This window comes from Amblyomma maculatum, chromosome 4 (genome assembly GCF_055883805.1).
Source record: "Amblyomma maculatum isolate TAMU_Amacu chromosome 4, ASM5588380v1, whole genome shotgun sequence".
In the NCBI taxonomy this organism is placed as follows: domain Eukaryota; kingdom Metazoa; phylum Arthropoda; class Arachnida; order Ixodida; family Ixodidae; genus Amblyomma; species Amblyomma maculatum.
In genome coordinates, this window is record NC_139347.1 from 20,052,512 (window position 1) to 20,076,734 (window position 24,223).

The 24,223-nt window shown below is 42.5% G+C and overlaps 1 protein-coding gene across 1 annotated transcript; it reads left to right on the forward strand.

Moving 5' to 3' along the window:
- The first annotated feature begins 252 nt into the window (after positions 1–252).
- On the forward strand, positions 253–24,144 carry LOC146190398 (sialin-like). The gene is made up of 10 exons (XM_084600881.1): positions 253–569; positions 694–902; positions 4,134–4,367; positions 4,537–4,720; positions 7,196–7,329; positions 9,371–9,514; positions 12,584–12,716; positions 17,418–17,573; positions 17,978–18,063; positions 20,102–24,144. The coding sequence occupies exons 1-10, from the start codon at positions 506–508 to the stop codon at positions 20,318–20,320; spliced, it is 1,563 nt and encodes a 520-aa protein (XP_084457007.1). The 5' UTR covers positions 253–505; the 3' UTR covers positions 20,321–24,144.
- The last annotated feature ends 79 nt before the right edge of the window (positions 24,145–24,223 follow it).

Genomic DNA, 24,223 nt, shown 5'->3' on the forward strand with positions numbered 1-24,223 from the left:
CTGAACACTTGCAGAGCGCCATTTTAAACGAAAGCGCGCATCCACTGACGTCATCATGCGCGGGTCACGTGAGTGTGACGTATTTCCGTGCGTGGCAGCAGGAGAAACGTGTGTGGGGTCGGCTGCTGCCACGGGCGTGTCTCCAGCCTCGGCCTACTTTTTATTGCTCTTCCTCTGGTTGGCTACTTTCTGGCTACTTTTCCCATTTTTGTGGCGACTTTTCGTTTTATGGACCTGGCAACCCTGCTGAGGACAGCTGAACGAGTGAACGTCTGCTGCTCGTTTGGAGCTGGGGCTTGTAATCTGACAGGCGCATTCTTGGATTTACGTTCGCTAACCTTAGCTAAAGTGTAGCCGCCAAACCTGGACAACAGCAGTTAGCGTGATCACGCAGTCGGTGATGCTAACCTTAGCTAAAGTGTAGCTGCCAAGCCTGGACAACTGCAATTAGCGTGATCACGCAGTCGGGGATAATCAAGCTGTGCTGCTGTGTTCTGCTGATTGCATGCTTGCCTGCATGGATTCCTCCGACGACGTTCCAGCTGTGTTGATCGCTGCACGACAGAGATGTGAGCTTTTCAGTGTTTGCGTTTGAGGATAGCTTAATCTTTCTCGGCGTTATGCAGTGTTTTGTGACCTTGTATTTTTCCCAGCTGACAGATGAATACACATTGCGTAACGTCACTGTTGCAGCATGCAGGTTTCAAGTCCGCCATCTCATGCTCTTCATGATCTCTTTGGGAATTTTCCTGGTGTACTCGATGAGAGTGAATCTCAGTGTGACCATAATTGCCATGGTTAACACAACAGCCACACAGGGGAATGCGAGCAAAATTGTCGTTTCCGAGTGTCCTGTCTCTGGCAATGGCTCATCTTCACTCTCCAACCAAAGTGACATTCCTGTAAATAACTCTTTCTTCTTCTTCTCGGACTGGTCCTTTGATTTGTATTTCAAAAAGTTTGTTTCAGGTTGCTTTTATGCGTGCTGTGCTGTGTTGTGTTCATCTTTTATGTTCGGTCATGTGTGTATTCCAAAGAAAGAGAACTGTTTGGATGCATTGAAAGAGACGTCACGGCATGCTGCTTTTGTGGGTTGCCTTCGACAGTAATTGGTTAACTGACACATCAGGTGTGTTTTAGCAAGTTGAGATTGCTCTGCCAATTAACTTGGGGGTTTGCGTGCTTGAGGACCTAAGCATGGTAGAGCGCAGCTGAGGGTTTAAAAAGTATTATGAAGAATAAATCAATGTTCGACTGCCTTGGAAGGGGACAAGGTTCAGATCATTGGAGAAGGATGAATGATTGGGACATATTTGGCCGGCACACTGAAGTTATGAATAAGAGCTAAATGTGACATTTCTGTCATACCAGAACTTGCCAGTCTCTTAATATGAATGGCTTAAATTAGATTAATAGAACACGACAACCCATGTGAAATTAAAAAAAAAAAAGAAAAAAAAAAAGAAGGTACAGCCTTTATCAAAAGTTTACAGCCCAGAGGGTTAGCTTTTAAGCCATATAACAAGACTTCTGTAATAATCGTGGAAGTCCTAGCCATTGGAGAGGGTAGGACAAAAAATCTACTTGCTTTCAGCAAGTATGGAAACCTGGGAATGCATTACGAGCCACATAGTATCGCTCAGAAGTAGACCCCCTGGGTTGTAAACTTTTGATAAAGGCTGTACATTTAGTCTTAAAAGACAGAGATCAACATGGGTTAGGTGTGCTCCCTAACCCATGTTGATCTGCCTCGGCGGACGCTTTTCGATGGGGGTGAAAAGTTAGGCACCTGTGTTGTGCAATGTCAGTGCACGTTAAAGAACCCCAGGTGGTTGAAATTTCCGGAGTCCTCCACTACGGCATCCCTCATAGCCTGAGTCGCTTTGGGATGTTAAACCCCAAAACAAAACCAAACCATTTTGATCTCTCTGTCTGTTAAGATTACCATTTTTTTCTCTGACACTTGAGTTTTATATCCAAGCAGAAAACAGCTAGAGGTTGTAAGTGATGTGTATTAGAAAGACGATGTGTGATGAGGAAAACAGAAAACCATAAATTGTTTGCTCAGATAAAACAATTCAAGGAAGGGATAGCATAGCCGGGCATGACAGAGAATCAGGTGGAGGCATAATATGAAATTTGCCGAGATAAGGTGGCCATGTACAGTACAAGAAAGGATATCAATGAGGGAGGCCTTTTTCTTGCAATGGACGTAAAGATTAGGACATATATTACTTTATGGGAATTCTAGCTGACTAGAGAAGGCTATCAAATCTCATAAGTGGCACAGAAGAAAAGAATCGCTTTTGTTATAATATTGTTGACAAGCAGCATGATAAGGCAGTTGCATCAGCAACCTGAATGCAAGGTGAAGTGACCGAGTGAATCGTCTGAGAGCTTTTGCGACATGTTATTTTGCTTCGAATGCAAGCGTGTCGATTATAATTGTCTTCAAAGCAACACAATTAATTTTATTTAATAAAAATACACATACAGATCTGTGCCCTCAGTGTCTAAAGTGACAGTAGTAAAATTTTTATATTTGCTCAGAGTGGATGCAGCACTTTCAGACATGGACCCTTTCTTCTTTGCAATTTATTCCTTTCTGCTCATTTTTATATGTGCTGTCTTTCCTGCAGTGCTAACTGCTGTTAATTTAAACGTTCTTTCTTGATTTGAGTCTAATGCAACAGTTGCTCCATATGTCAACTATAGATATATGACGTCTGCAAGTACATACATCATCAAATACATTTATATTCTTGAACATGAGAATATGTTTACATGTGATTCTTTATTCTATGGTGTTGACTTCTGCTATCCGTTTACTCTGCATGGAGAAGGCTTCTAACTACTCTTTTGGTCTTGAACTGAGTGTGGACGTTGGGCATAAGCTCAGAGTTGTGGGTCTTGCTCGGTGCTGATATATCAAGCTGTAAACACCCATAGTATCACTCAGCCACCTTACCTGTGCAAATGCGAGCCTCCTCAATAATTGTTAAATAGCATTTTTAAAGTTTTGTGTCAGCCAAACATTGCATGTGGAAGGAATAGTTTGTGATAATGACAGTGGCCTTTAGCATGAAAAAAAGTCGAGAAAAACAGTTGTAAGAAGTGTGCTGGTGACAGATCTGCTCTTGCAACACTTGCGTCTTTTTAGTCACCACATTTGTTGTAGCCGCCATTCAGAGTTTTCTTGTTCATAAAAGCTATCCGTGGTGGCTGTCAGGTATTGTTTGCAAGTAGTTTGACATTAATTCTGTCTTTGTTTTTCCTTGTTGCACTTGAATGGAAGAAGATAAGAAAAAAAAAGAGAGGTAGCTAACACTAGTTATGAAATGAATACAAAGAACGCTGCTGCTAATGTGTCCGTTGCCTAGTGCATATTTTTGCCCAGCCCCAAATGTATGCTGGGTTGCGCTGTTGCATTCATTGTCATCTGTGGTTACCTTGCTGTTCTGCTGCCTGCTTACCTTGTTTTTCTTGTTTGCTGAGTACTGTTCTGTGTACCTTCTGATGTGGAGATTGTTGTGCAATTGTAAAGCAGTGGTTAAACATTGGCCATGGAAGTTGTTTGGTTAAGGTAGATTAGAAAGGTATCCTGGAAGTGGAATATGGTTAGCTCACACACAAATCCTTAGGTGGCTGAAAATTGATCTGCAGCTTTTTGTTGGAGCATGTTCAGAGATATTTTATTGCTTCAGAGTAAAAACTTGAGTTTGTAGAAACCATTCCTTTGCAAACACATGGTAGAAAGCATGCTCTTCACAAACTGCCTTCCTTGTAATAGGCTACAGATATATTTTTGTCATGAGCCTATGTAAGAGTATTCAGTTTGTGGTTATATCTACTGCTATGCTGTATGCTGTGGTTGTTCAGGAGAAATGTTGATCGCATCACTCGGAGTGAAAGCATGGAATATAGCACAGAACAAAATAAAAATGTGTGTGTATGTGTGTGTGTGTGTGGGGGGGGGGTGTTTTTATTGCCAGATCTCACCTAATATCTGTTCTAGTTTATAACAGTAATTATTAACTTAGTTCAATTATATAGACTATGGTGTGCCTTGTAATGACTATAGTATTACAAGAATTCAATTTGGCTTTACGTCATTTTTTTGTTCTCTCTGCTAGACTGGAGAATTCCTCTGGGACCAGGTGACACAGAGCTATGTGCTGAATGCCTTCTTTTATGGTTATATTGTGACACAAATCCCCGGCGGCTGGCTGGCTGAGGTCATTGATCCAGGATGGATTTTCTTCTATGGAATTGGGATCACTTCGCTTCTGACGCTTGGTACAGCGGTGGTCGCAAGAGCCAGCTTCTCTGCTTTTCTGGTTCTGCGGATTCTGGAAGGCATTGCCGAGGTGACTGAAAGCTTTTGTACTCTGTGGCCTCATGCACTGCGTGCCATTACAATCTTCAGCACAGGACTTGTGTAATTTGTTATTGTGGAAGGTATCTTCAGAAAATTGACAGGATTATTTTGTTGTGTTTGCCATGTGGTAGTTTAGTACAGACATGTTCATTCTTCAGGGGGTGACATACCCGTCCATGTACGCACTCTTGGCCCGGTGGTCACCTGTGGATGAGCGAAGCATGATGGCAGCCATCAGCAACATGGGGAGCCTCTTGGGCACTGTGATCACACTTCCCCTTGCGGCCGTGCTGTGCAGGCATGGATTCGCAGGTGGCTGGCCCTCTGTCTTCTATCTCACAGGTGTGTACCACTGCTCATTCTCAGGCTACAAATACACCTCGATGATTGGCTTGAGGCTATGACATCTCAACAAGGGTGTATACTCTGTGTACATCCTTTGTGAAAACGTATGTGAGCCATGGACTTTGTTACTGGGCTGTTTAGTGTACCCTTGGTGCTCCTTATGTTTAGGCGGGTGTTGGGAACAGTTACCCCTCAGTGAACAGTTTGGCTCATTGGCAGGACTAAATGAGCCACCCTGCATGGTCCAAGAGAAAACCTGGTAACCTATATAATTTTGTGTTATATATTTTAGTGTTCTTGCCCCTGGGAGACCTCATACAACAACATCGAGACTGGCAAATGGTACTTTTTAGCACCAAACGAGGACATTGGATACTGCAGCAGGTTGCACTCAAACTTATCGACCTCCCTATAATTACCCGTCCTTCTTCGCTCCTGGATAACCTCAGAATAACCCCCATTCCAAAAAACGTTGCACCCGATACTAACCCAGGCAGATGTTCCGCTCGCGTTGCCAATCATGTTCACCCTACAGATTCTGCGATCGTCTGCACAGATGCATCCCGGACTAATGTCGGAGCGGCTGCTTACTCAATTGAGAGCTGTAGTTATGTAGTGGCGCATACCCTCGGTCCTTACATAGATCCTCCTCCTACAGCGACTCTCGAGACCCTGCCAATAGTTGCCAGTATTCAAGACCTCCCACAAGCACCCCCTAACCCTTCAGGATATACCATATACACTGATTCAATACAGGCTATACGCACCATTCATACGGGTCGCTTTCTTGAAGAACTGCTGGATGATCTGCACAGAGCTCTCACCAAACCATGTCCCAACACTGTCACACTGAGGTGGATTCCTGGTCACACTGGAATCCCAGGCAATGAGGTAGTGCATCGCCTCACCTGCGAACTTCAACACCGGGTGCCTGGGACTAGCCTTATCCACCCACGTAGGACACTACTCTTTACTGCAAAAAAGAAATCAACATTCACTATGACAACATTAGAGGAACTCTTCGTACACTTCCTCTTCCTGATAAATCTCTCGCTACCACGCAGATACGCATTCTTAGACGCATGCAACTAAGTACACTGCTTACTCCTGCCAGATCATTTCTATACCGGGTCAGACATTCCCCCAGCATGCCCAAATTGTTTCGAACACTATGCGAACTTAGAACATGGCATGTTTTCAAGCCCTTTCGCAATTCAATCACCCCTCTTTCTACACCCTCCTCCCCCAACGTGGCGGGCTTGGTTAGCATCTGACCAGCTGAAAGATCAGTTGGCCTTGGTTACCCTGGCCCAGGACATTCTTGACACTTAGTTTCCTCCTCCTCCTTTGACAGATACAGATGCATGGGACAGATGCATGAGATTTACGTAGAGCATGCATGTGGAGAGCGAAATTGTAAACTAATGCCTAGACAGCTGTGTATCAGGTACGTGGTTAGCATTGTATGTTTCCTTACCATCTCTCTGTATATATATATATATATATATATATATTTGTTCTGTGAATCATGCTGTAAGCAGTCATACCTAGAAAATAGTATGAGTGCGTTCAGCTTGCTTGGCAGGCCAACATTCACGAATTTTAGTGGTTGTGCAGAATTCTTTCATTTTATTACAGCAAAATCCAGTTGTTGGGATGCTAGGTGTAGAGGGTGCAGACAGCTCAGTGCCTTAGCCACGCCTAGCATTCTTGATGTCTGGTCACATTTAGCAGCTTGTTTCTAAGCACTGACACTGTTGTGACCATAACAGAAGCCTGTTGCACTCTACACTGTGTGGAGCAAGAGCGTCTGGCACATGGCACATGGCATGCTTAACTCTTAAATATTAGTATGCTTATTGATCAAAGCAAGCTCAGATGCTGCAAGATCAGCTGTGAAGAAGCTGGGCATATAATACTGTTAGTTTTTTTCTTGGGATTTGTTTCATTTCGATTCTGACTCTTGCTCCAAGAAAAAAAAAAATCAAAATATGAAAATTTAATATGTACTTTCTTAAGAAATATATTAATTTGACACATTACACGAGGCTGTGTGATATGTATGCTTTGTGAGCGTAACTTCAAACATTATGGGCATGTGGTTCCCTCTTTTTCTTTATTTGTTTTTTGTTTTTTTTTTTGTTTTTTGTTTTTGTTTTTTTTTTTTTAGCTGCAAACTTTTCATTTCACAGCATTCTAATATTTATCTGCAGAAACTTTGATAGCGTGCCTATCTTTTAATGTTAGTTAGCTTTGCAAATGTGAGTCTTTTTTTTTTTCACGAAACTGTCTTTACATTGATTAATTCCTCCCTTATGGGACAGAAAGATGGATTCGAAACGCCTTTGCAGTGGCTTGCATAGACCGAGCACGGAGCTTACCTTGCTGACAATGCTGCTGTCCTACAAGTTAGTGAGGAAAAATGTCTTTGTTTTCTCATTTTTTAAGCCTGTACTTTTTATCCTCATGCAGGCTTTTTTGGTGTTGTGTGGTGTATACTGTGGACCTTTTTGGCCTCTGGAAGCCCTGAGAAGCACAGGTTCATCTCTGGAGATGAAAGAATATACATAGTGGAATCTCGAGATGCTAAGTTCACAGCGCGCAAGGTGAGAAATCGTGTGTGTACTGCAGGAACCTAAGTAAAATGAAAGGAAACAAGCCCATTTTAGTGCTTGGGGAGCTTGTGTTGCATTGCTTGCGCTGTGCATTCTGAAAATGAGGAAAAATGGACATGCACATGTGTAAATAGTGGATGAATTGTGTTTGCTGTGGCTGGTGAGGTGCATGCTGTAAACCTGGCGTGATTAATGCTGTTCAAAAGATCTTTCCACTTGAATGATACAGGCAATGGAAGTGGAAGTGCTGAATACTTTGTTGTCTGAGCGAGGCTCTAGTCTTCCAAGGTCATCATTCATGCGCTAGCTTCATCTGCCCCTCTCCAAAGCTGCGCCTTGCGCTTGCTCCTTTGGTTCGCCGTCGGCCAAACTGCGAATGATGTCAGCCTTGCAACTGCATAACCACCAGCTGTGCCCTGCGCTCCTCCTCATCCTCGCTGCTGGTTTAGACCAGTGCTCTCACTGCCACTTGACAGCAGCTTAGAGAGGGTTATATAAGCTGTTAACTGCAGCTCGCGTCCTCAGTCTATCTATTTGTGATGCGGTGTTTGGGCAGTCAATGTCTACACTCTGTTGCAATTGTCAGGCTGAATTGGTAATGCTGCTGGTGTAGCCCAGTGCTAGGCCTACAAAGCTTATGCTTGTTAAATCAGGTTGAACCCCATCAATTTTTTTCCCCTCTTTGTATGTGTTATGAGTGTTAACACATGATGTGCCATACAGTGATTAAGACTACAGTTTGTAGTATACTATCAAATAAAAGTTGTTCTCATCATTGTTAGCTCCTGTAACTAGTATATCCATCCATAGGACTAATTAAATAAGAAAGAAAAGCTGCAGTGAAGTGCTAAAAAAAAAGCACACTAAAGAAGAGATGGAAAGATAAGTTCTGTGTCTAAAGTGTTCATCTGAACTTACTGTTGAATCGGTAGAGTGGTTCAATACTTCTTAGTTAAAGGCACATCAAAGGCGCTGTGGTGGCTCAGTAGTTATGGCATTCGTCTGCTGAACCCAAGGATGAGTGTATGATCCTGGCCATGGCGGTTGCTTTGCGAAAAAGACAAAAAACAGAGCGCCCGTGTTTTATATGATATCAGTGCACCTTAAAGAACCTATGTGGCTGAAATTTCGGGAACCCTCCACTACAGGGTCCCTCATAGCCTGGGTTGCTTTGGGACGTTAAATCCTACAAAATCAATCTAACACCAAGCACATCAAGGTCCCACATTTTGCAATGCACAAGTGGGAAAACAGGAATACAGGATTACAGGAAGCAAGCTCACTTTAGTGTCTGGGAGCTTTTTGTGCATTTCCGAGGCAGCAAAGCAGAACTTTCCACATACTTTGACAATTCATTGTGAAAAATCATGAAAATGTGCTTTTAACATGGTGACCATTTGGGCTAGTTGGTGCTAATCTAACATATTGAGTCAACGAAAGACACAATACACAAGAAAAGAAGTACACGGAACAGCGCTGCCCCGTGCACTACTTTTCTTGTGTTTTTGTCTTTCGCTGGTTCAATATGTTAGAATGTAAATATGCTTGCCCTGTGTGCATAATGCCAGAGTTGCTTTTGTGGTGGCTGACATGGCCGGTACAGTACAGTACAGTTGTGATGTGTTTGCGATGCTGGTGAGCAGAGTTTGTCAAGCGAAAGGTGCAAGAGTTGTTGGCAGAAATGCTGGATCCTTTGGTTTCTTTGTATGCATCCCTTCTTTGTGTATACCTGAAATGTGAAAACATGATATGACATGGATTGATAGGAACTTATTTGTAGTGCTGTGGAGTGCAGGTAATGCTTACCAGTGTTGACTGATGTGGTAACTGTTTAGATGAACTTGAGGCTGCAGTGCATAATGAGGCGAGTTCTGCAACGACTGCATGAAAAGAGGTTGCAGAAAACAAGCTCTCTGTAGGAAGAGTTATCTAGCTGAATCATTATAGCGGTCCTAGTGACCCCTTGTGCTGGATTCTTATTTGAAGACAGTCTTCAATAAAGTGGTCAATTTGATCTTTGTTTGGATTACAGCCAGTTCCTTGGAGGAGCATACTGACATCACGAGCAGTGTGGCTCTGTGCTCTCGTCAAGTTCTGTGGTGCCTGGAGCTTTTATACTCTTCTTACAGAGCTCCCTAGTTACCTGTCCAATGTTCTGCACTTTGACATTCAGAAGGTATGTGCGTCACTTTTGTTTGTTGCTGGGTTTCTCTTTGGTACCAGGTCATGCTCAATTCGAGGGTTGATTGGCATCTGCTGAGCCATGCTTTTTACGATGCTTTCACAGTTTTGCTCTTTACATTGCTGATTCAGCTCCTTTCTGCAGGCTATTTGAGGTACTCTTCACCAACACCTTGAGTTTGCAATTTGTGATGAAGTGTGAGTTGGTCAAAGACAGCACTCTGTAGTATTTCATGTTTGAAATGTCATGAATTTGGAGGGTACTTTCATGCGAAACATGCAAGATATGTCTGTTTCCAGAGCTGCGCAAAGAAAGGTGGTACAATCAATACCATTAGTGGCAGAATAAGGACAGGACATCAGCAGTTGAACCACTGAAGTGTCGTAAACGTCATTAACAATACCTTATCTTCCAGTGTGTAAGTCGGTATTTTTTTTCTGAATTTTTATTTACAAGTTTTATATAATGAAATGGCTTATACAGCATGACTGACAAAAAATTACGAAAAACACTTAAGCTCCGCCTTTAAGGATATGACATGATAGTGTAGGCTACCAGCCCACATATAAAGCCCCGCCTTAACGAAGCCGTATATATATATATATATATATGCCTGCTTAGCCTAGGGGCAACGTGAATGCAAGGGTCCTGGCAGGCTGATTCTGTTGTCACCTTCCCATATGGAAGGAGAGACCCGAGTTGGCAGCTCCTGCCAAACATCAGGCAACCCTATGTTCACTCAATGGGCGGCCATGTCACCTGCCAGCTACTGCCTCTCAGCGCCGTGGTCATGATTTTTCAATCATATCACCGGCGCCAATGCTTGATTTTCGGTGAACGGTGCCTTCAACCGTATTGCGTTAAATGTGATGGCCTATCGCACATGTCTTATGCTGCGACCTGTAACTATGTTTTGTTGCAAAACATATTTTTGTAAAAGGGAAGACTTAGTCGAGTCTTGCCAGTGCTGTCCTGCCATACTAAATTGGATGTGGTGGTGGTGCGGTGCACATGGTCTTGCTGCACCTAGTCAAGCAAGACTTAGTCGAGTCTTGCCAGTGCTGTCCTGCCATACTAAATTGGATGTGGTGGTGGTGCGGTGCACATGGTCTTGCTGCACCTAGTCAAGCCGTATGCTCAAAATTATTGACTTGCTTGCTTTGCTTTGACTGCTATTGACTTGCTTTGTATTTCCATGATATGCTTTAAATAAATAAATTGAAAAATATCAGTTTTGCTTTGTTTGTGGCCTGCGTTGTTCCTTAACATGATGCCACACGCAAAGTGAAAAAGTTATAATGATAAATTTGAGCTGTGTGCCATTGGATATGATGTGAAGCATAAGAAGTGGACCAGGGAGACAGTCCGGCATGAACAAAAAAAAAAAAACATTATTTGCAAGTAGGGCAATCCTGCTCTAAAACCCCTTCCTCTTGGGAAACTTGCAGGAGGGTTACAAGTGTGTAAAGCGAGTGGCTGAGCATTTGCTGTGCGGTCAAAGGGAATATTTTGCCAGGAACACAGTGTTCCCCCAATCAGTTTCCTTGCAAAATCTTAGCACCAAATTGGCCGAGCAACCAGTGCACTATATTTGCCCAAAGTGAATACGTATGCCATTCTACCATTTACTCCATAGTATCTTGGCACACTGCCAAGACTGTGCTTTGGATGGCACTGACAATGGAGCTAAGCATTTAAAAAGAGCAGATCCCAGGGAGGCAGCACCCTGCCAGAGGTCAAGAACTGTCTGCACACAGGAGTTGCCGCAAGCATGTACTTTGCTTGCACGTCGAATGCATTTTATTGCAAAAGCAATACTACTCTAGGTTTCGAGCATTCAGCGTAGCTCGGCCGGTAGCCACGTCTTACCCACGTGATGCTGTGACGTCACACCTCACGTGACACTAGAGTGAGAGCTGGGCTACCAACTCAAGCGGTCGGCAGGAGCTGCCAACTTGGGTCTCTCGTTTCACATGGGACGGTTATGTCAGAATCAGCCTGCTAGGACCCTGGCATTCACGTTACCCTTATAGGCCACTAAGGCACATTCGTACGGCTTGGTTAAAGCGGGGTTTTATATGTGGGGTGAGGAAGAAGAAGAACGCTCGGTCACGCACAGCTAATGCTTTTGCTCAATACTTGGTTCAGCAGCGTTGAACCGTTGTAATTTTTTGTTGACCTTATTATAAGGACAGGTGTGCCTTGTACACTAGTGCAACTTGTGCGCACGTTTAATGCATTACACCTGTGGTTTTCTGGGAGTTGGACAAGCACCTGCGGCCAACTGAGAGAGCAGTGACAACAGAAGTATGGGTGGGAAAAGAGGCAAGCAAGTCAGTAAAACTTTAGAGGCAGTTGTTGAGGAATCACAGAGAAGAGAAGGTCACCAAATGTCAACAGGAAATGGGGACCTCGACATGGAGAAAAGGCTCGGAGACTCGGGAGAATGCAACAGAGAGAGTTTATATTTTTTTGCCAGAGTGCGAATGCCAGTTTTATTGAGTAGCTTGATGGGTGATTCAGTACACCTTCACTTGTTGAACAAAAATCTGATGCCTTTCTTTAATCTGCTTATGAGGTAATTGTTGGATGGAAACCAAGCAGATTGTGTGAAAGCACTGCATGGCAGTTTTTTTATTGTAGTTAAACCTTGCAATCCTCTTACTTCTGTTCCATTCTGGCTGTGTGTTATACGTTTGCCTTATAGGTGTTGTACAGTGTTATTGTGTTATACGTATGCATACAAACATTCCTTTTATGTGGTAACGGGACATGAGTTACAGCATTCGCTATATGTGTAGGCTCATATTGTGGAAGAAAGAATCTGTTTCCAGGCATTCAGTTAAGTTTACTTAACTGGAAATATGACAGTTAGGTGGGCATGATACCAAGGAGTTGCATGCGCTGACCTTGTTATCTAATGATGTAATTACATGCAGAAAGCAGCCGCATTATCACAGTGAGAAAAGGGGGTTGTTGTACCGGCTAATACGGCATAAAATGAAAAAGTAACTTCCATTAGGGTTAAAGATTGAAGGGTGCTTTTTTCCTTTTTTTTTCCAGAATGGAGTCTTAAACGCCAGCATATACTTGAGTCAAGCAGTGGTTGGCTTTCTGTGTGGCTATGCAGCCGATAAGCTTCGAAAGAAGAATGTGCTAGGTATCACTGCCATCAGAAAAGGATTCGAGACAGCAGGTATGTTGACAGAGACTGATCACACTTTTAGTAGCTTTCAGTAGTTGCACTAATGCATGCATTTATTGCATTCAAACTTCAGTGAACAGTGATACTGCTAACCATTCAGTAAAGTGAAGCAGACATGAAGTTTACTTTGTAAAAGTCATTATGGTATGTGTTTTGCTTCTACAGTGACAACAGAAATGAACTGTCCGACATATTTTTGGTGATAATGAACCAGGTCTCTATGGACACTTAAAACAACTTATAAACACAGTTTTAGAAACAGTTCAGTCATCTGATGTTAAAAAAATCTCCAAGCACCACCTTGAGGTACCTCTTCTCATATGCCACTGTTCATTGATTCATGACTGGGTTAAATGCAGTTGTGCTCTGCAGCTTGGCCATGCTGAGTAGGTTTCCCCGTGCTATATGTGATCAACCCTGTGTAATCCTTCTGAGATAGTACAACAGTACTGGTGTTGTAAAAACACTGTTTATATGCCTTGTGTATGACAGTCGGGCAACGTCTGGATGTGTACACAAGTAGCACATGTGCGTACACACGGCAGCATCAAGTGATGCCTGTTTTTGAGCTGCTGAGCATCACAACAGGTGGCTGGCTTGAAAAGCATTTCAAGCATGTATGTGTATCCTTGTAGGAGGGAAACTGGACACTTATATATAATGCGACAGTGTTTGGAAATGATTTGGACAGGAGATGGAGAAACATGCTGCATTGTGAGGGAGGATAGATTTTTTGGTTGACGTGCCTCTGGTTTGCTATTCTGTAATGGAACTTCAGTAATTCGGACTTGTTTTGAACTTCCTCAACATTTCATACTTCGCTGAGAAATCATTGCTCACCTCATAGGAATTTGTACATATTTGTGACTTATATTTTGGACTCGCTACACTCCAAAAGTTATATTTTTTAAAAAAAGGTAGGTAGAAGTAAGACAGGCGTTTGAAAGGTCAGCGTTTCAGCCGAACATAGACATGGGTGAGCAATGCTCTAATTGCTCTGTCTCATTGACCGTCTCATTGAACCGTCTCATTGACGGCGCTCAAGCTAATGGCATACTTCACGTTGGGCTGGCCCCCAAAGAGTAGGCTTAAATGCGCGCAAGCTGGATTGTGCACTCACATCGACAACCAGGGAGTAATGGCATCTTTTACTGGACGGGTGAAGATGCAGGGTGGTCCAAGATGCTTGCTTCTTTCTGTTGATGTCCTTTCTCCATCTCGGTGATTGTCGTTATTCGCAAAAGAAACAGGCGCCATCCTCATACTGCAAAATATGCGCAGGGCAGCCAAGGGCATGCATTACTTATCACATAATTTGCAGCATGAAGCTTAGTGGCTTCATACATTTAATGTTGGGAATTCGAGGTACAGTGAAACACACACATTATTCATAGAGTGTGACTGCAGCTTAAATGCAAGCTAATTTTGTCATTTACATGTAGAACATAGAGAATCGGTGAAATGAATGATTTTGCACAACTTTTTTTTAATGGCACTGATTTTTTTTTGTACTGTACAATAATTCAGGCCATTTCTTGGGTTCTACTCAGTTCGAAAAATTGGTCTGTGACAGTACTTCTAAGCAGAGAGGCAGTGAAGTTTGTATGTAATGAAACATAATGATGTTATACTAAAGGAGGTTGCACATGCAGTGACCAAAGCGTAATGAAAAGGGTGTCCAGAAAGTAATTCCTCTCATTTTTTAATGCGAAAGCATTACTTCGTTATGTTCGCAGACTTCTGTCCGCAGACTGCGTCAGCAAAATCGTATCCGCAGCAGTTTTGAGTAATTGAGAAGTGGTGTAGGTTAATGAGTGGCGTCAATTGATAGAGGGTGACGTAATGTTGTGCCCAAAAAAGAATAATTTTTGACGTCAAGGATGTGACATCACGCAACCTGAAGTAGAGCCAGCAAAGGGCATAGGAAGGGATTGGCACTCAATTTGAAAGTACCAAAGGCTAAAGTAGTTAATTTAGGCAGTCAATTAGGGTGACGTCAAGGATGTGACATCACGCAACCGGAAGTAGAGCCAGAAAAGGGCATACGAATTGATTGGGGCACAATTTAAAACTACCGAAGACTAAGATGGGGAAACAAGAATTGAATTAATGTGATGTCAAGGACGTGATTTCACGCAGCCAGAAGTAGAGCCGAAAAAGGGCATAGGAAGGGATTGCGTGCAATTTTAAAGTACCAAAATCTGAAATGGGTAAACAAGAAGTGAATTAAGCAGCTAGAAGCAACCAGAGGCAACCAACAGCAGCATTCATGCTTTCACATTACTCCAATGCAGATTCTGCATTTCTTTCTCGAACTCTGCTTATTAAATACTTATGAAATTGGCAAATATTACTTCCGCATATCTGCTGGCCTATATTATTTTTTATGTAATGTCAGTCAAACCGTATGTCTTTGCACTCCCGTTGGACAAGGGCGCAGTACTTTATACCAGCTTACCCTTTTACACTGCCCAGGCGGGCAACGATGGGTGCGCGAATATTCTAAATTTGGGATATGTATTGAATGTTTTTTATTTGATTTGTATTTATATTCGAAAAACTGATATTTGAAATTTTTTATTAGAAAGTTACTGAATACACCAAACATTTTCGAATTCACTGCAGTTTCACCACAATGTGTGCTTCACCGCAATCCTTGACCATGTGGACTCTGCAGTGAAGCATCCACAAAATGCGATGAGGCCATTTTTTAAAGATGAGCGTTCTTTTTTGTGAACAGGGCCTTCCTGACGGTTTCACGAAAAGCGAAGCACATGATTAAACTGGGAACAAATGTAGTTCTCACTTTGGTTTCATCTCAGATCCAAACAACCATTGGGCAACTTGTTCATCAGATAAAATTAATGTGATGCAAATGGATTTTGGGCATATTTGAACATTTGAGCTTTCAGTTAATTCGGACGTTTTTTGTGGCCCTTTGAAGGCCGAATTATCGAGAGTTTACTGAATTCAGCAGCGATATGACAGCTCCACCCGGTTTCATGCAGGTCCTTCCTGTACAAAAAGAAAAGAAAAAGAGACGGTACATGGAAATTTATAGACCTCTACAAAATTTACAATGGACTTTTCAAAAATTAGGGTATACGTTTCTGTGCAATTTCAGCTTTATTTCATTTGAAAATACCATGTGAATTTTGAAATAAACGAGACAAACGTTTCCCTTTTTTTTTTTCATTTCTAGCTTTCTCTTTTTTTACATTGATAGCTATTTGATATTCGATTTAATATCTGAAATCATATTTTTTCTCATATTTGTATTCGTTTCATATTCGAGAATTTTAATATTTGCACATCCCTAAAGAGAAGCGATTGCCAAATTTGCCCTTACCTCCTTTCAGTCCTGTCTTGGCACCGTACGATTTTCATCTTTGCATGTCACGAATCCAGATTAGAGAGAAACGAGAGCATCGCTTGTGCCACTTGCTTGCTGCTGTCTGAAAGAAATAAATTTTGGGGGACGCAAGTTTTCTTTAATAGTGTGATGTGATAGTGCTAAATGGTTCCTACAGTCACTTGGGGTCTCCTTAGCACACACTATTGCAGACCTTCACATGCTTCTCGCCTTAGCACAATGTTTTCTAACTCATTCAAATGAAAATGCGTCAGTGATATAAGAGTAGCTTGCCTGACTCGCAACATCAAAATCAGAGGTTTGAGTCCACTACCCATATATTCTTTTAAGCATCGTCACTGCATAAAACATCATGAGTTCGTCACGACTGCTGTCAACGAATCAGGATTTTTCAGTCATGCTGACACTGCTTTCTGTGGTGAAGTGTTGTTTAATGCTATTGGTTTAAAACCTGTACAAAATGAGGCCCTGTATCATCAATTAAAGTTGCTTCAGCTAGTAGTCCGTCAGCAAAATCCAGTGATGCCCGGTACTAGAGGCACCACCCAAGTTGTTTGACCAACCTTCCTGCTTTACAGTAAACACTTGATCTCTTTCTCTCTCTCTCTCTGGTAGAAACATGCATGCCCTTGCTCATTGATGATGCAGAGTTATGCAAATTGGCTGAGATCACATTGTAAAGTGTCGTAAGTCAAGCAGTTATGCGGCTTTAATTTTTCTAAATACTATAAATTTTTAGTTAGAAGGAACATTGCTTTTTATACACTCCTAGTACAGTGACTGTCTGTACAAAGAGAAATGGTATAGTTAAGGCAAGAGCTTTATCAGCCCCATTCTTGTCTTGATTCTTAGTAATTGGTTTCCTCAAAGGAAAATAGATTGATCACAGCTTGTCCTTTAGCCACAAAAAAATTGTCGTTATGATCAGGCACCCTATAAATAGGAGCACATGATTTGGAAAGGCATGGCACACCGTGGGAAGCATGCATTCTGCTATGTAACATAATATATAGTTGACAGCAAGACATAAATAAACGCAGTAGGTGTTGTGGTCACTGGATGAAACATGTTGAGAGTCTGTAGCTGTATTTTGAACCGCAGTTATACGAGTCAGAAATCAGACATTGCCCTTTGCTCGTTAAGTGCTGGACAGCACATCAGCATCGGGAGAGGCTAAAACATGGTTATAGGCAGGCTGCTTGTTGCCACTACATAGCACTGCAGTTAGTGGGCGTTCTTGACATTACTAGTAAATGCACCATCTTCACCAGCGCCAAGTTTGTGGAGTGCTGGACTTCATGCCGCCTTCGTGTTTGCAGGCCTGCTTTTAGTGTGTGCTGGCATGGTGGGAGTGACATTCGCTGGATGCAACTGGGTAGTTGCCTATGTGATGCTCCTGCTCTCCAACACTTCAGCTGGCTTTCTTTATGGCGGGGACAATGTGCTTCCCATTGACCTTGCCCCTGACTTTGCTGGTAAGTGACATGACTTCTGTGTGTACATTACTGCAATTTCGAGGCCCCTTCAGTGGGAGGCTTGTTTCTTGTCAGACATATGTACCTCTTTGACGCTCAGTTATCGTTTTGATGCAGCTGCCTCAAACTAGGTTTGATGTGTGAGAGAGTTCTGTCTGAATTTTGCATCATTGACACTAGCCCCGAAGCTGCAACGTGGCTCGCAACATTTGCGCTACCTTTTTTAGTATGCAAGGTTTAATATGCCATCACAAATTATTGCTTGTGCAACATATATTTATTGCCTTGTAGAAACAAAAATGTTGCATAGTAAGCTAAAAGCTGGTGTTGATGTAACCACTGTTGAGGAGAAAGAGAGAGGAAAATTGAGTGCCTTTTCTCTCCCTCTTTGTATATGTCGACAGGTGCTGTGATGGGGCTAACAAACTGTGTTTCCAACACTGCTGGCATATTTGCGCCACTTGTGGTTGGCTACCTGACAGAAAACAATGTGAGTGAGCTTACTTGCACTGCATTCCAGTTTTGTAAAGCACCCCTTTTTTAAACTTATTTTGCATTCAGACAAAAATGCTTGCGATTTCTTCTGCTACATCACGAAAACTTATTCTGAGCAGTTGCAGTGGCTCGAGTGGCCAGAGCGACGCGGTCCCAACATGTTGGAAATTTTTCGCTACATCACTGAGTTATCTCAATCGTTTCCATGGGAATCAAGCTTCAGTCAGTTGAGTCAGGCAGAAAGGATGTGAACATACCACGTTTGCAGTTAGAGCTAACTGTGCTGCTCATTCTTGTGTCTGAAGAATGCTGTCAGATGCCCTTCCTGAAATTATAGCTTGTAGTACTTTCATTTTTTATTTATTTATTTATTTATTTATACAGAGTACAGGACATTATTGTAGAGGGAAAACAACATAAATAAAAAAATTACCCACGATTATGTTACTTCCTAATGCGAAATTTGAGCGCAGCTCATCATATGTTTCATCTTTTCTATAGATTGAGGCAAAGATTTCTAGCAAGACACGTATGTTTTTTTTTAATTTTTCACACGTATTCCTTCAAGAAACACTCCACTAACAGTTCTTGGCTGTCATGAAAAAAGCTTTGTGGTCGGAGAAATGAAGAGAGCAATTGAGTTATCGGGAGGTTGCGGGAAGCAGCGCGTGGGCCCACAGGAACGTTGCGCGGCGAACAGATAGCAGCGACTGACTAATGCCGCTGACGCCGCTAGCGAGTGAAGCGAGTGAGAACGGGATGCACGCACCGTGATCCGCTGATAGCGAGCCGGCGTTTCGGCAACCGGAGAGCACCCTCGCTGCCACGCAGGAAGAGGGGGGACCCCTCCTCCTCTTTCTGCATTGCGGCGACGGTGTTCTACGCAGTTACGTTGTCTTGACTCGCTAGCGGCAACAGCGGCATTAGTCAGTTGCTGCTAGCGCTGCCTCCGACGACCCCCTCCCCCCTCATTTCCTCGTGTTCTCCAGTTGCTGCGCGCGCTCGTGCCCCCATCGTTCGCCGCTAAGTGTACCCCCCCCATCCAGCGAGGCTCCGGTTGCCGAAGCGCCGGCTCGAACTGAGGCATGAAAGAGGGGTGGAGCTGGTTACGAGGCCGACGCCGATGCAGACGACGACGCAGAATCCAGGAACGGGCGCCAAAGAGCTGCTCTCTGACGCAGACATAAAGTGCAGAATAAGTTAGGCAAATGATGCGATTTACACTGTACACACAAAAACCATAAAAACCCATGCACTATGGCAAACAGACATTATCCATGAAGATAATACTTGCAGCCTTGAAACAGAAAACATTAAAGGATAGGAAGTGTATTGTGAGCTACTTTTTGCAATGCTGACATCTAAGCATGATGCAACGTGCGACCCAGTGTGCATTCATGCAGTAAAAGATTTCTACTGGCTAACTTGCGTGTTTAGCTAAGCATGTGTACCTGCTTTACTTCGCAGCTTGATTTAAAGGAAAGGTAGTGCTGGAGTGCAGCATCATATTAAACAAACAACAACTCATTCGGCTGATTCGCCTTTATCCATTTTTGTCTCTGCATTCAAAGATTACTCATGATGTCCAGTTGTCTTTGACTGTAATCTGCTTTATTTTTTTTCTTGCCACTTTTGATTTGGCTGCTGCTTCCAGTAGGTATATGCTGATCGTGGAATTTATAGAAATCATCGTAGCAGAAATGGGCGTTAGCATTGATGTGCAACATTGTCTTCAGCTGTGCACTGATAAAAATGTGCTGTTCAGTTGAAGAAATGCATTGTCGGTTGCAAAGGTTTGCAGAATGTGGAACTCTGAAGCAGTCGTATGTTTTCTCATGGTTGGTACCCAACCTGAAATTGGCATCTGTACTTTGTCCAGAGTACAGAGAAAGGAAAACAGTGTCAGTCAGTGCCAGGAACCCTTGGCTTAGCTGCAGGAATATTGTGACCTCTGTGTGTTGTAAATATTTTCAAGTCTGCCATGTATCAGTGTCATAGTTAGCAGAGAACTAAGCAACTTGTCTGTACTGCAGGAAACCATTGCACGATGGAATGCTGTGTTCTATATTTCGGCCGCTGTCTGTGCCCTGGGAGCCGTGGCATTCCTGGTGCTGGGCACAGCTGAAGTGCAGCCATGGGCCCATATGGAGTCTACCCCCCTTGGTGGATCGACGGCTGTCCTCGTTGCTAGTGATGAGGTCCTCAGTGATGATTATGATGATGGGTTATTCTCAAAGGCTACGAGATCGTAGTGGGATCGACAGCGACATCCTAAGTACTTTTATTACCAAGGTTGTGGTTTCATTAGCATCATTGGACTGCAAAAGCAGGCATAGAATCTTGTGAGGTCTGACTGTCTTTGTGAACAGATCCTCTGTCAGTCTTAGCAGAGACAAGATAGCAAATTTGTTTCTTTGCTGAACTGTGATATACCAAGAATCATGATTTCTTTTATACCTGGCTTGCAAAGCCTCTGCAAAGAAAGATCTGGAGCTGCTGCTCTAGTTAGCTTCATAGCATCACTTACTTCAAAGATGTGAACACTGTGTATAGCCTGTCAGCCTTTTGGCTTCAGAGGTGTTTTTGTGTAACTTTTATTCTGGACGTAACTTTTTATTGCTGCATGCAAATTTCGCAGTTTGAATTCTGGCCATAATGGTCACATTTCAATGAAGGCAAACTGCAAAAACATGAGTTTTCATTCAATTTGCCACTTGTTAATAACCTCGGATGGTTGAAATAATCTGAAGCCTTTTATTATACTCTGCACCATTGCTTGCACATTGTAGTTGTAGTGACTCGTAAAAAGAAAGGAATAACTCGGTTTCCTTGTTAGAGGAATGGGTGCCTGGCTGGCTTCTATGACTCTCTTGGAGGCTCTTTACCACAGGTGACAGATCCTGTTGAGAGATAGCTGCTGTAAATTATACTGTTGCTGTGACATTCTGCATTTATATTTGCATGTATATTTTGTGTACAACTTGTGCACCTTGTGTATAGGTCATTGAGAGACAATCATTAGAGGTCTATATTCTTTTTTATAGTTATTGTACCACTGAAGTGAAAAGATCTGGTGTACGTCTACTATCGATGAATACATGAATTTGTTCATACAACATCCAAACCGTCCAAGATATGATTAGGGACTACATGCTGAAATTAAGCAAAACCAACATGGATTGCCAATCTGTGGCAAAATGGTGCTTTGCAGACATTTGATTCCGGTTGGTGTTTTATTTATGCTCATTGATTGCCTCATGCTTTAGCATTGCTTTGCATTTATGGTGAATTTTGCTTTGTTGTAGCGTGTAGTGGCTGCAAGTTCAGGGCACCGCAGAGGGCTATGGAATGAAAAATAGAAAGCGCACAGATTGGATCAGAGAAATAACTCGAATTAATGACATTCTAGTGGAAATCAAGAAGAAATGGGCATGGGCAGAGGATATAGTGCATAGATAGAACCACTGATGGTTGATTTGGGTTACAGACTGGATTCCAAGGGAAGAAAAGTGTAGCAGTGGGCGGCAGAAAGTTAGGTGGGCGGGTGAGTTTAAGACATTCGCAGGGGTCTAGTGGATGCAGCTAGCACAGAACCGGGTTAATTGGAGGAGTATGGGAGAGGCCTTCGCCCTGCAGTGGGTATAGTCAGGCTGATGATGATGATGATGTAGTCCCTAGTGGTATCTTGCATGTTTTAAGATGTGCTATTTTTTAACACTAAATATTTTAGCACCATTCTTTTTTTTTAACGAAGCTTACATCTGGGATCTTGACACTAAGGAGAACTGGTGAAAACGCTCATTGTTTAGTTGTCCCATGCGCTTGCCGTCTTTTATAAGACTAGGTTTAAATCAGCAGCTGATGCATTTTTTTTTCTCTTACTTGTTTAGGAGGTGTTAACACTGTGAGCAGACGGAAATGCTCGTGATTTTTGCAGCTGCATCACGAAAAACTTGTTCTGAGCAGTTGCGGCGGTTTGAATGGCCTAAGCGACGCAGTTCCCGCACGGAAATTTTTCGCCGAGTGTGCTCAGTCGCTTGCATGGGAATCAGCCTTCATTCAGTTTAGCAGTGGCCAAAAGGATATTAACACACCACCATTTGCAGTTAGAGCTAACTGTGCTGCTCATTCTTGTATTTGAAGAATGTTGTCAGATGCCCTTCCTGTAACCATAGCTTTTAGTACTTCGACCAGTGTCATTAATGTGGAATGCAAAAAAAAAATACTACGACATATTTTTTAGCTGGGCAAGTTTTGTACCGCAGAGTGTGGATGGGTGCAGTCAAACTATCCTGAACCTGACTTTAGAGTATGAGCCAACTGCTGAAGCCAGAAAAAGCTTATCAGTTGTGCAGGTACTCATGCTTGCGAGGAAAAGAATTTTACATGCTGCCATCTCATAGGAGTGATATGCAAAGAACTTGTGTGAACCAGGAACCAGTGTTATTTTCATTTCGTTTTGTCCTCATTTTGACAAGTTGTGGTTCAGTCTTGGAGTAAATTATTGCTTGTTTGCAGAAGCCTTGTGTGACATAATGTACAGTTTAGTGCAATTTAGCCTCGTGATACATATTCATAGTTCTCATCTCAGATGCACGGTCATAGCTGTTGTGAACTTGCGTCTAAGATCAATTGCTCACTAAAGCATTTATTGCATTTTTGTGTGTGAATGTTGATGTCTTTTTTCTAGTCTTTTTTCTATCTACTGGCTAAGCTGCACTTGTTTCAAAGCCATAGAGGAAAGATTTTAAGACAAATGCCCACTATTTAGGTGAAAGATTTTGCATGTGCACAGGTATGATCTGATATATAAAAAAAAGAAATGTAAGTACAAAAGGGGACTGTCATGCGTAATTCCGTTTCCTCAGTGGTAGGGACCTGCAACTTCTTTCTTCTCACTGGTTGCCTCTCAGCGGATTAAACAGCAATTTTTACCGAGAGGTGTCTGTGAACGCAACTAAAGGTAACATACACATACTGAAGGCAGGAATTGATTACGGTGAAGGTAATCAAATAGTGTTACCGTTGTCATGCCGTTACCTCATGGCTCTGTTCACGGCTGGTTTTACGGCGGTTAAGAATTAAAAACATCACATAATGCAACCTAAAGGGGAATGCCCGCCAGGAGAGATATTGGTAGTTTATTTTAACCTTGTGATTTTAGAAAATCATGAAAAGCTGCAATTTCAGGATTCGAACAGATGTTTTATTCGCTCAGTGCTCAGGTAAGTAGTGTCAATTCATTGCGCCACTGAAGCAATGAGTATGGCAGGCTTTAAATGTGCTCTTATTCATTTTTACAATATTTCTGTTACCTGTCGCCAGGTGACGCTGCTCATAGGACCCTACCGTTGAGAGAACGGAATCAAGCGACTGGCAGTGAAGGTTATTGAACTGTATGCCCATATTGACATATGAGAGTGTCTGCCTTGCCCTGAAGTTAGCATTCTCATATGTTAAGATAAGAACTGCTACTTCTTATTGAGTGGTATAGCTCAGGCTGCCTTTTCCCCATTTTGTTGAACACTCATGGCTGTTTATTGTATTGGTAATGAGGAAAAGAAAATAGCATCACCAAGGGGGATTCAAATAAATGCTTCTCTTAAGATTTTAGTGTGACTGTTTGTAGAATTCTGTTATTTTTTTTTGTTTTAAGGATCAGGTTTGTTGCAATTTCAAACGCTTGACAAATGTAAACTGAACTCAAGCTCATGGATGAAAAATAGGTACTTGTATACTCAACAATTTGAGATATTTTCTTGTATAAGCTAGACTCATCTTGACATCTTTGCAAATTTTGCAGGTGGTTTTATTAACAATTTTTTTTTCATGGCATGGCAGGACCATTACATTGTACAGCTCTTAGTAATTGCGTGCATTGGTGAAAGTTACTGCATTTTTAAGACCTGAATTTATTGCATTTAGTTCTTCTGCAGAGCTGCTTTTTCTGTCTGTGCACTGTAGATAGATCTGAAAGATTTCCTCGTTGTATGGGCTGGTGATATAGTTGTTCTACCTTTTTGTTGGTCTGTCTCTTAAGTGTCTTCTAAGAAATAAAGAGAGGAAGAAATAGAATTGCCTCAGCATGTGTTTGTGTGACTGCGAACAGTGTACCAAGGAGTCATGCTTAGTGCAGGGGGCAGAAACCGACTGCT